Genomic DNA, 13,107 nt, shown 5'->3' on the forward strand with positions numbered 1-13,107 from the left:
CAGTTTCTCCACATAGATTATCATAAAGATAATACACTCATCTTTTCACAGGAGTGTTCTGAACTTAGACTTATTTTAGGTAAATGCTTTGAGAACTTGGAAGGAAAAATAAGCAAAAACTACTGCAAACTGTTATTACTCTAGCTTCACTTTTTCAAAAAGACCATTTACAATGTGTTCATTCTTTGTTAACCTGTTTGCTTGCTGCTTATGTGTTCGAAAACCGTAATTACTATAGCTCTAAATTGTCAAAGATAGGCTATAAATATCTACAGACTGTAAAGGCAGTTTAAGATATTTAAACTTAGATATTAAGTTTACAGATATTCTATTAGCAGAATTAGAATTACCATAGATGCATTAGCAACAAAAATCCACACACGGATGAAGAAGAACCATTCATTCAAACAGAAATAGATGGAAAGACTGAAGTAATGGCTTGTATATTATCTTGTGCTGACAGACAATTATTTTTTTTTTTGTTAATTACTGTTTAAATTAGAAAAAAAAGGGAATGGAAATATTGCTGCAAACCTTATTATCCTATTTAACGGCCTCAGTGTCTTAATAGGTAACTCATTTTTTCCGAGGCCATATGGTTAAAAAATTCAAGCACTAGGGCGAAATCCAGACACATGTAATTGATCAAAACTCTTTGAGCATGGCTTTGGAACCTTGGCTGTGACATAACATATGTGGGATCCTAAATATGCTTGGGTGTTTAAAGATTTTGTGCCATGTTTTTGGAAAACAAGCTAGAAGGATTTCCACTTTCTTATGCTGACTCTACTTTCTGGCATTTTTCAGTCTGGAGGGCTGCTTATTCCCATGTTCTTATTAATGATGTAGAGAAGACTTACATCCATCAGTGCAGCATTAATGTAGTTACTGCTCTCCCCATCTATCGTTATGAGGAAAGGCAGGCATCTATCTGGAGGCAGAACATCCATACAGCGATTCTTTTCATGATTTCGTGGTAAAAGTGCTATGCTGCAGTCTTCTACACGCAGTGTCGGAGTCACCATGTTTAACGTCTTTCAAAAAGAGTAAACAATACAATGGAAAAATTAACACAACAGTGAAAGCATCACAAAATATTTAAGAATAGATCAGCTCAACATTCAGTTTCAGTGGGAATCAATATGCAGAGAAATGAAAACACAACACAGTCAGCAGGGATTGGATGCAAGAAATCCTGGAAGCATACAGATCTGAAAAATAACCTCAAAGACAGCTGCAGAGTAGCCTGCCTTCTGGAGACAGAATTGACACATTTCCCCTGAGTAAAAAGAAGATTTTACTACTACCCCATTGCATTATTTTAAGGTTTGGTATAATTCAATAGCAATTAGTGAGATGTTATTTTCCCTTTTTCCAGTCTTCCCCTCCCAGACCGGGTCCAAAATTCTCATGGCTATAAGCAAGCACTTAAGCAGGAGTCTTTATTATAGCTGAACTGTATAGCTTCTAAGTAATGCTAGCCACAACTTACCCTAAATTCCTCTTTGATCTGGCTGGAGTTAGTTTGAGGATCCAGTTTATTCATTTCATAGTAAACAGACCTAACTTGAGAAGCTGGAACAGACGTGTCCCCGCAAAGACAAGCTTCCAGGATAGCATCGTGGATGAATACATACTGTTCCTGATAAAGCAAATAAAATAATTACTGACATAGAGAGCATACACTATTCATATTTTGGTAAATGAAAAGTAACAACTAATATGGTTTCCACTATTCTCTTTGACTTTATTGGCACTAAAGCAAGACTAGAAGGAACAACAGCAGTCCATAAAACTTTATCCTACTCATTTAGAAATTAATACAGAAGGATTGATCCAATCTAGTTTCAAATACAAACAGAAGCGCAGTAAGACTCCACAGCAAAACTTGGAATGTTTCTGGTTTCCTGATTCCTCTGCACAGTTCTGTAGGTGTCATCATGCAACTGAGTCTCAACAAGAGGTACTCTAGAATTAATCCTTTCTGGAGAGGAAATAGTAATGACTTTGTGAATCTTAAGTGCAGCATAACTGTGCACTTGTTTGGGTAGCGGTTGTTCAGGTTTGTGTGTGGATTATTTTCTGCATATCATTGAATAAACTACCTTCTGGATGGTGCCTGACACAAAGGGGCTTCAGTTTTATGGGTGAGAAATGTATTTTTTCTTGCAAAGAGTTGCAATATTTCAGTAGATTAACAATACCTCAGTCTGCACCATGTTAACTCTCCGAGATCGAAGCTCTCTCACGCAATTGTATATGTCTACAACACCTTCTCTTTCTGCCATATCTAGCATGATGTCAATAACAATGAAGCATCCAGTTCTGCCAGCTCCAGCACTAAAGTAAAACAAGAGCACAGTTAATGTGCAGCAGTGTATTGGAAAACATAAAGTGCAAGGGTTCATCTTGCAGGTACTTGATCGGTGGGATGATTACTGAAACTGAGCCCTGCATTTGGGCTTTGCAGGGTTTCAGACTCAGATTTTACATTCTTGTTTATATTTGAGTTATTAAGTTAGGATGGATAGAGCTCCAGCGGTTTCAGCAACTTATATGGGGATTATACAGTACAGGAGAAGCAAAAGTATGTCCTGAGATTACTGGACAACACAACAGAGGGAGTTCTGTTCTGCTTACCTGCAGTGAACAACCAGAGGGCCAGCATTTGGTGGGCTCTTGGATTTGACCTGCCGTACAAATCCCAGCAGGCCTGTTGCATGGTATGGCACACCATGGTCTGGCCAGCCAGTGAAGTGAAACTGCCGAATCTCTCGAATCTCATGAGCACCCCTCTGTTGAAAAGACAAAGGTTGAAAAGAGAAAAACAGCTGGAATGTGAAATAAATCAGATGAGAGATATCTGATGAAGGCAACTCTAAAAGTCTGAGCCTTGCTGAAAAGCATCTACCCCCTACCAAAACCCATATCTATACAGACTATTGGAGAGCAGGACAGCAAGTTTGAAGTTTACATATCAATTGGTTTTAAAGCCTTACAACGAGTAATTTAGCACTAGACTGGTTAGAAACTTTTAGCAAGAAGGTAGATCCTCATCTCTATATTTAAGCCCTAGGTTGCTTTAAAAACTGTGGCCTTAAGATGCACGCCATGATCACAGAACAGGTCAGCAGCAAGGCCATGAACATATGGCACAGATGACATTCTTTTTCCCACTGCCCTCCACCGTAAGTTTGCTGCTGACTTCAAGGAACTACAATTTCAGCATAATTTTCCTTATAATTTGTCTCCTTCATTGGTCTGAAAGAAACAGCTGAATAGTAAGAAACCTTTCGCACCTCCAATCACAGGGGCTGCATTTGTAGCCTGTCACATGCTCACCCTTCAAGTGATTTGCCACAGTCTAGAAGGACATGGATATAGTGAGACAGGTATGAATGAGAAGCCAAGCGTGTAAGTAATTTCCCAGGTGACTTTCTGGGGCAGTCTGGATATTATAGGTCTGTACGCTAAGTTTGATTTTCTTACTGCTTATATTTCCCCTTCCCCCTTTAAAAATGCAGCTGCTAGTATTTCATTCTCATTAGAAATCCACAGACCAGAGGCCATCATACATATTTCATAAGCAAACAGCAAAATTATGACATATCATGTCTAGGCTGGACTAAATGTCAGTGATATTAATAACTAGTGGTTTACAGTTTTTCTTCTTAAAGATGTATATCCTGTCTTGAGCTGGTTTCCATATAAAAGATCTAATTCTTTTTGCATAATGAAGTAATATAAACTACCTAATTTATTGCTAGTGTGCAAGATAAAAGAGTCTGGGATTTTCCATGGTTGAGAAACTTTGGCTGTGCCAATGCTAGATGACTAGAATGGGCTTGGTGTGTCTTGAAGTCCTGATGCTCTGACAGCTCAGAGGAATATCCACCCTCATTTCCCTCCGAAACTTTGACACATAGAGGCAGGCAAGGAAGAAGATGAAGAGCAAATATGACACTGGTGTAGACTGAGGAGATCACACCCTTGCAACAGAAATGGCATTATATCCTAAAAACCAATTTAAAACATACTAAAATGCAGGAATAGATGAAGTAATTTGCATGTTAGGACAATCTAGCAAACACATTCAAATACAATTTTGTCTCTGTATTCTGAGGATTTTAAAGTGTGTTAGTTAACACAGCTTTTTGCTACTGTAAGCAAGGCCTCCAGCTCAATAAATAGCTGTGCGTAGGTGGGGTACCCACGTCCCAAACACTTTTATATTGCTCCTAACAACTGCCCACAATCCCCCAAGAAACAAAGTTCCCATACAAAAAGCAGTGCCATGACCATACAAGTTGAGGCCTGAAACAAGGACTCCACACAAATTCCTCATGCTCTACTCAGCCTTGATTTTCAAGCAATTTACAAAGTGAACTGCCCCTCCAAACTGCTGTGCCCAGCTGTTGCACAGATCAAGAGATGTCCCGTGTATCTTGTGCATTAGTTTTGGCAATGCTGTCTGTCATGCTGACTGTATTTTTGTCTATTGTTGACAACACTCGGCTACTTAGAAAAGATTTTGCATACAGGGTACTTTTATAATGACTTTACTTATTATACCTACAAAAGAATGATTTTCTTGTCTGTAGCTTCCCTGCTGATTTCTACACCCAAAATAGCAACACAACTGCATGAATCATAAAAGCATATGCTCGTCTTGGAAAGACTGTATTTTTTATTTTATTTTTTTTTCAGCTGAAACAAACAGAAAATGGTGTATAATGCTAACACACCCCAGGATGTTAAAAAATGTAGATGCTAATCATACAAATACTTCTGGTGCTGCAGCATGTTACTATCTGAATAATTCATTTGAGTTAACTGTTTGTTGTGCCATAAAGGAACTGCTCCAAAGGAACTGCTTATGTGCACAGCATGAAGTGTATTTAGAAAGCAGTCTTCAGAATCAGAGTACAATTCTGCGTTCAGTTTTTTCAGCATATCCCCCTACTCCTTAATTATTGCCAAACAATCATTTAAAAGATAAACATAAATGACAGATTTATCTCCAAACAAATGAACTTCTACATTGTATTTTAGGAGCAGGTATTTGTTCATCCATAAATAGAAAAGATGGTCAGAAAGAACCTCTGGATATTTTCAGTCCTACCTCCCACTCAGAGTGGGTCTATGGTCTACACTAGATCTGTCTAGCTGAGTCCTGATCTCCAAGAATGGAGACTACACAACTTTTCTGGGTAATGTGCTTTAGCACTGTACTACTCTCCTCTTGAAGGAGTTTTTCAAGTACAAGCCTTACATGCTGCAACTTCCGGGCCATTGCTCCCAGTTTTTTACCCTCCATTACCATGGAGAAGAATGAGGAGAATTTGGAGGTCCTGGTTTTCTAAACATCTTTGATGCAGTTGCAGACTGCAATTAGATCCTATTAATCTCTACCATGCCGAACAAGGCCAGATCTCTTAACCCTCCCTTGCAGCTCATGTGTGCTATATCCATAATCACCTCAGATGTTGCTGGGTGTGACATCTCAGGATGTCACTGCCTGTACAGACACATGGGGTTAGTTCACCTCATGTACAGAACTTTGCATTTTTCCGTGTTGAATTACTGAAGCTACTATCAAAGTTTCTGTTGGCCAGATCTTCAAGTCCTTTTTAACTGTGGCTCCAATGATCAGCATTTCAACATCGCCCTTTACTTAGTGAAGATTTGTTTAGGGTGCACCCTGTCTCATTATGCAGCTTGTTTTAGAGAGGCTGAAAAGTATCAGTCCCAGTAGACCAGAAATATAAATTTGAGAGAATTATGGCAGAAGAGAGATGTGGACTCGACATTCCAGTACCACCAGAAGAGTTTAAAAATATGGAAATTAGGGTAAAAACAAATATACTTTACTCAAACTGCACTGACTCTGTTTTCAGAGGCTTAGTAAAAAACTACCAACTATTAAAAAGCAGTGCCTAAATGAAATATTTTCAGATGGAGATTTTTGTTTTGTTTTTCTTTTTTTTTTTTTTTTAAGAAATAAAATGTTTAGTGCCTTTTATCTCTATCTGTTCTAATGCACTTATTCAAGACAGTTTGGTTATGATCAACTGTAAAATCCTTTAGGTCTTTTTTTCCAGTCCCAGTTAAGAAGTGAAAAGCTAACATCAAAGCATGGGCTTAAAATGTGCAGAATAGAAACCAGCCAGTGCTTCATTTACTTCAAAGTGTAGCCAGCTTTTCTCATCTGTTTATAAAAATATCTAAATGCAAGGGAACAACAGGCTTGAATGAATTCAAAGTACAATATGTATAGTGGTAAACATGATACAATATTTCAGTTTATTCAAATCACATAATTCTATTATGATTACCCTCAGGTTGCTCTATTGATGAATATTTAAGTATTAGATTGAAAAATAAAACAGGAAAAACCTAATTCCTTTGTTACTGTGGATGTATGTACAGGGACACTGTTGGGTCATCTTTTTGACAGTTTCCTCTATCTGGATGCAGGATTCTTTTGATGCTAAAGATTATGTTCTTCAAAACCATAACTGAATACTATTTCATCGTTAGAGAGAACCAGTATATCACAGGTACTGCAACTAAATCAAAAGGAGCTTTCTAAGTTAATTAGTTGAAAATGTACTTGTGGTGATACTGAGAGAACATTACTGCAGTGCTCCATTAGGAATATCCAGTCTTCCAAAGAGACCGTCTCCTTCATGTTCTGCAACTCAAATGAATCTTGATACATACAACTTCTGTCTTTTGATGAGGTCTGAATAAAACCCTTGAATTGATACAAAAAGCATTACACACTCCAGCATTAACTGATCCTGCTTACTCCCCCTTTCAGTAAGCGCCTTATTTGTTAGTTGCATGTTGTCCATATATTGTAAGCCGTTTGGAAGAACTACAGGATCTACTAAGCATCAAACAAATTATTCTAATAAACAGTAATACAACATGTTGATTGAAAATATCCCTATAAAGATGGATTCAACATGAAAACTGAAATTGCCTGGAGAGGAAAACTAGTGTGTTTCAACTATGCCTCTGCAGAACAGGAATGTACCAGCCCAACAGATAATAGTATTCTCCACCCTGGACTTCTGAATAATGGTGCATGCATCTTCTGGTGCAGACAGAAAATGATTGTGGGGAACCTAAGATGGAAAAACAGCACGAATGTGTTTTTCAATTGATTGCTGGGAGGGAGGCTTCGATTTCTTCTAGGCAAGGAACATCACTTTTTCTAACTCAGGCAGGGGCCAATAGAGATGGAAAGGACAGAAAAGTTGCTGCATTTAAAGAAAACCACAGTTTACCATAAGAGGGCGGCATTCGTTTACCTAAAAAAGAGCTATTACAACCGGGATGTCAGTCAAAAGATTTAACTTTACCATGTTGTATCCGCATATAAGTTACTTAGGTAGATACCATTATATTTAAGAAAACCAAATTTGGAAACTTACCTTTTCTACTGCAAATGTTCGAATCACATATTCAGCCAGGAGCTCAGTTTCTATTAGGGTAACTTTAATGTCTTTATATATCTCTGTGTCATCTGGCCAGTATTTGCAGCATTTGACCTTTAAAAAAGACAAAATAAATTAAGGGTCATTTATTTTAGAAGATTCACAAGGAATTTATTCTCTATTCAGTGCAATGCCTTCTGTTTTAAAATGCAATCATCTGCAAAACAGTCACATTTCCTACATGTGGAAATGGTTTATGTTTAAAGGACATTGCCTCTTCTTTTAAGACAGCTTTCAGAGTTGTAGGTAGGATTTGTGTTGCGGTTAGTGAACTAAGGCAAATTTGTATGGAGCACTAGAGATATTTATACCCAGCACAACTCAGTTACAGTAGCTGTGCATTTCTTGTGCTTTCCAGCACAGGGTGCCCTGAGGGGCAGCTACCACCAGGTTTTTCCACACTCATCTACTTGGTGGTTTGTCTTAAAAATATCTTCCTACCTTCTAAAATGTGTGTTTCAGACAGAAAACATCTTCTCTATTGTTAGAAAAGCATCTCTTTTCTTAGATTAACTTTCCAAAGGAACTGATGAGAGGTCAAATGGCAAAACTCAAAACTTGGAGTCAAGAGGTGAGTTTTATGTCTGGGCTTTGACACCAACTCACTAGAAGACCTGAAATATTATGGGAGGAAGGGATTTATCTCAGCTCACACTATGATGAGTAGGACAAATGCCTTCTAGAGGTGTCTTTATTTCTGTTACCTAGGAAAAGAGTCCAGATGACTGCCTTCACCTAGGTGTTTGCCTTCTTAATGGCCAAGGTAAGGTGAGATTAATTACTGATTTGAGTAGGCTTCTGCAGCTGTGTGATCTTGGCAAATTTATCCTGGAATATGGAGGTGGAAAGGAGGTGGGTTTTGTGAACAGTGCTTCACATTTTCTGAGCCCTGGTATGGTCTAGATGGGATGGACTTTATAGTGTTTACTATATTCAAATGTGCACTATTAGAAGTATTGTGTCCAGCTCTGGAGCCCCAACACAGGAAGGACATAGAGCTGTTGAATCAAATCCAGAGAAGGGCAACACACATGATCAGAGGGCTGGAGCACCTCTCCTAATAAGGCAGGCTGAGAGAGTTGGGGCTGTTCAGCCTGGAGAAGAGAAGGCTCTGGGGAGACCTCATAGCAGCCTTCCAGTACCTGAAGGTGCCTACAGGAAAGCTGGGGAGGGGCTTTTTACCAGGTGTGTAGTGATAGGACAAGATTGCAAATCAGATGAGGGGAGATTTAGGTTAGACATTAGGAAGAAAATCCTCACTGTGAGGGTGGTGAGATACTGGAACAGGTTGCCCAGGGAAGTTGTGGATGCCCCCACTCTGGAAGCATTCAGGGCCAGGTTGGATGGGGCTTTGAGCAACCGGGTCTAGTGGAAGGTGTCACTGTCCATGCAGGGGGGTTGGAACCAGATTATCTTGAAGGTCCTTTCCAACCTAAACCATCCTATGATTCCTGCTATTTTTTAAAGTGGGTCATTGTGGGGACTGTATATGATGATGCAAATAGCTGATAGAATCAAGAATTTTCTCCTTCTTCCCATTTGTGTGGACAGGGTGGTGGACAGGGATGCTAACTCATTACTTATCTCTCTTTTATTCTACTCTGTCATGGTAATAGCTATGTTATCACCACTGCGTCTGGCCTTTGTCCAGTAGTGCAGTACGTGCTAGGAGTAGCATCTGTTACACATCTGCTGCATGGAATGATTTCTCTCTCTCCAAAAGGGAAAATTTAAAATGGATATTTTAATACATGTAAATCTACTGGTTTATTTAAATATACACTTAAATGGATTGGGTAAAAACCCCAAACACTTCAAATATGTAATGTAAAACAGATAGAAAAAAAAATTCAATTTCACAACTGGTAGAGTATTTCTCAAACCTATTTTCATGCCAAAATATCTCGATTACTATCATATCTAGTCTTCAGCAAAAGGTAAAACTATGTACGATTGTATAAACATATAGTGAAATCTGCAATGCATGATTCAAATAATTTATTTATACAGACTCCAGGTTCAGTATATAAAGGATTATGCAGAGTGTCAAACCTTGCCTGTTGGGCAGAAGAAAATACTTTCCTCAGAATTTGTTTCAAGTGAAACAAATCATCATGTACAGCCCTTCGTTAGTCTGAACAGAAGAGAGGTCTTGTCACAGCAAAGTAGTAACATTGGCTGATAAAATAAACAGTTTATTCAGGCAGGGTGAGTGGTTCTGACCCTTTTTCTGACTCTTTAGCAGGATAAAATTTAAATCTGAAGAGAACTGAGTTGAAGGGCTGGAAAAACACAGCCCTACATCGGGATCCTCTTCAGAGAAAGAGAGTAGCCTGGTTGTAAGCTCTGGCTCCCAGCCACAAACTTAGACAAGTATCCTAACATTTCATTCCTGCTTACACAGCTGATGGAAAGCTCTTAAGAGCAGAGCTGGAGTTCAGGTAGCTCTAAGTAGGTTTTCATTCATTTCTCTATGCTTGTTTTCAGACCCAGTAACCGCATTAGTATTGACTAAGAAAAATTCTTTATATTCTTCACATTTCATCTGGTACTAAGCATGGTTTCAGCACAACTGACAAACACCAGGTTATACAGTTCCCTTCCATAGTGAGAGGCTTGGAGCTGGGACACTGAGCATTCCTTGCAGTGCTCAGCACTCCTGTGCTAGCGAGACTGCTCCCTCACCATCCTCACCAACCAGTGAGCTGACAGGGTGTCAATGTGGATGAGGTTTCCATCAGCCAAGGGCCAAGCTGAGGGTCAGCCCCAAGGTTCTTAAACAGCAAGATCTCTGGCAAATGTGTGTTCATCTCTAAAGCATATCTATTGGCTGTAAGTGATGAACAATCATTTCAAAAGCATTAAAAGTTGCTGCAAGCAGTTTAGTAGTTGCTGCTGCAATCTACTGTTGCATCTACTTGGTATTTGTTCAGATCTTATCTTGTTTGGATGTATTTCCAAAAACCCTCTGATAGAAGCTAAACAAAAAACATCAAATGCTCCTCATTTTGTCTGTGTTAAAATAATCCAGACAATTCACATTCTTCAAATCCCTTAGACCAGCAAACTGACCCTTTAATAGTCACTGCAGGGAACTCTCTGAAACAGGGTTTTCCTACCTATGGCTAAGATGATTTTTTGACTCTCCATGCATGATAAGGCAATTCATGCTGCCTCCGGACTGGAGCAGCCCACTGACAGCCCCATCTCTTCAGCTGATTCCCCTTTTCCTGCCTGTTCACTTATGTTTTCCAGAGGTGAACCCTGAGCCACAGGAAGGTGGCCAGTGCATGTAGGAAGGGAGCAGCTGCAGCAGTGTCACAGCCCTGTTGCTCAGCACGCCTCTTCGTTGCTAATTTTAGCCTTGTCTCTTTTTGATGACTGCTTGCCATCCTCAAAACAGCTCCAGCTTAGTAAAATAAACAATCAGGGGAAAATACTGAACCCTGGCTGGATTAAATTGCTCAGCCTTGAAGGAAAATATGCCTGTTTCTAACTTGTTAAGTCTAGACAGTCTGGATTATGACTAAGAACCAGGGACATTTAGGAAGACCAATTTAGAAGAGCATAGTCCCTACCTTCTTATGCCTCTACTGTTGGATTTGCTTCCAGTCTGCTTTTAAACCTTATTTAAGATGATCCAGTGAAATAATTAGGGAAGCAATGGGGGAATGTTGCAGAGAAGTTAAAGCCTTTCATGCCTTGTGCAGCTTTGGCCTGCTGAGGTTTTCTTACTCTGCTGCATGTGGGGCTTTGGGCATGGAGCAGATTGGAGCTAAGCAGAAGGATCCATGACAGCACAATTTCCTGAAAACTCTCCCAAGTGGAACAGGGGCTGTAACAGGCATGGGAATGGTGCCAGAGCCGCAGTCAGAGCCACAGACCAACAGTAAATAATTCACTCACTGGGACTGGGAGATGGAGGTTGGAAAATCAACTTTTTTTTTTTTTTTTTTTTTTTTTTTAAATACAACTCAGGCTGCTTTCCTACTCTTGGCTCTTGTTCTGCAGTGCTGCTGCACATGCTGAGCTCTGGACATCGGAAGTCTGTGGACTCCAGATGAGCCAGAAGTGAAGCAAATGCTTAAAGATCAGTCTCCCATATCCTGCAGGACCTTCCAAATAAATGTAAAAGCTTCTTAAAGACATTAAATAGTGTAAAACAAAACCACACCTACAAATATTTTTTGGATCAGGGCTCTTATTTGTACAAGAAAAGACAATTGCAACAAAATAGAATATGGTTTTACTCACCAAATATGAGAAATGCTGCTGGTAACATATGCTTGTTCATTTTTACTCTTTAGCACAGCTTTAGCTACTGTGACTTGACGAATCTCTTTTGTTCCTTATAAACATTTGGTACATTTTACAAAAAAAAAACCCCAAAAAACTACAAACAGAAGGTTTAGCTAAATAATTAATACATGAATCCAGAACTGAATATTAAATGCCTTAGATTTTTTTCACACAGTTGCTACCATAACAGTAAATATCATCCATAAAGTAGAAAACATAATTTTGAAATCTCATCTGATCAGAACTATAATTGAGAGTTTGTTCAGATACACCCTGCATTTACATCCTAACAATGTGCCAAAAAATACAGATGTTCATCACAAGACGAGATAAAAGAGTGAATGCCAGAGACATAATGAAAATGCTCTGGTTTAATCTATTCATCCCAAGGTACACTGCCCAATTGTTCCAAACATGTTTATTTTACTAATAATCTTAGAAATTTAGTGACGATTATTCTCTACTTCCACCCCCTCGCTCCATCTTGCAGCAAAACAGTCTAATGTGAGAAACTAAGAATTAAAAATGAAGATGGCAAATTGTTGCTACTACTTCTAAATATAACAAACAATGTAGGCAGTGGATGGCTAATGAACACAAATTGTGACTTCTGAAGCTGTATATTTAGCCATTTGGCAATGTGACACATCTAGCTAAAGGCAGTATGGAAGCCAGGACAGTAATTCATTTACTTAGAGGCTTGGAATACGAGGAGTATTACAGAATTAATATGTGAGCTGGCTGTGAAATATACTTTGTAGTTGGTACAGAGCAGTTTAAATAACACTGATTATTCAAAGTTTCCAATTTCCTTTGATTCTGAAATATTCTTAGCAAAAAGGTGATAAAACTGGCTATGAATTGCATGGATTGTCGTTAGTGAAGAGCAGTATTATATATTCTAATTTGAAATTAATCCTGAACTAAGTAATGATGATAAGTCAGCCATAAATTTTGAAGTGAAACCTCTAGGATATAAACTGAAATAGCCAACCAAGCTCACTGGTGAAATTTTTTAACAGATTTTACAGACGTAGCTAGGATAACATAATATACTTTTATTTGGCTGACTTGAAGCAAAAGGACATAAAATAATTGTAAGTATTTTTTTATTTAAATACTTTTCAAACAAAGAAATGTATTGTGATTTTAGAACATTTTATATACTATAAAACAACATTTGACAGAAGATAACCCCAAATCTTTCTTTTTAAAATTTTCTTTGTTTGCTTTTGAGCAAGTCAGTTAATTGATTTATGACTAATTTTCCAGTTTTCTAAAAGAGGTATGGAATAGTATTGAG

The 13,107-nt window shown here is 38.5% G+C and overlaps 1 protein-coding gene across 7 annotated transcripts in view; it reads right to left on the bottom strand.

The window, feature by feature from the left end:
- Positions 1-13,107, bottom strand: part of PTPRM (protein tyrosine phosphatase receptor type M) — a 469,539-nt gene that overhangs the window by 13,620 nt on the left and 442,812 nt on the right. For all 7 annotated transcript variants that reach the window (XM_051611050.1, XM_051611049.1, XM_051611048.1 and 4 more), the window contains 5 exons: positions 7,443-7,559; positions 2,641-2,795; positions 2,205-2,340; positions 1,493-1,642; positions 861-1,034 (listed from right to left, as the gene is read on the bottom strand). In XM_051611050.1, coding sequence (XP_051467010.1) covers positions 861-1,034; positions 1,493-1,642; positions 2,205-2,340; positions 2,641-2,795; positions 7,443-7,559 — 732 coding nt within the window. The remainder of the gene's footprint in view (positions 1-860; positions 1,035-1,492; positions 1,643-2,204; positions 2,341-2,640; positions 2,796-7,442; positions 7,560-13,107) is intronic.

The sequence above is a fragment of the Apus apus genome, chromosome 2, assembly GCF_020740795.1.
Source record: "Apus apus isolate bApuApu2 chromosome 2, bApuApu2.pri.cur, whole genome shotgun sequence".
Lineage (NCBI taxonomy): Eukaryota > Metazoa > Chordata > Aves > Apodiformes > Apodidae > Apus > Apus apus.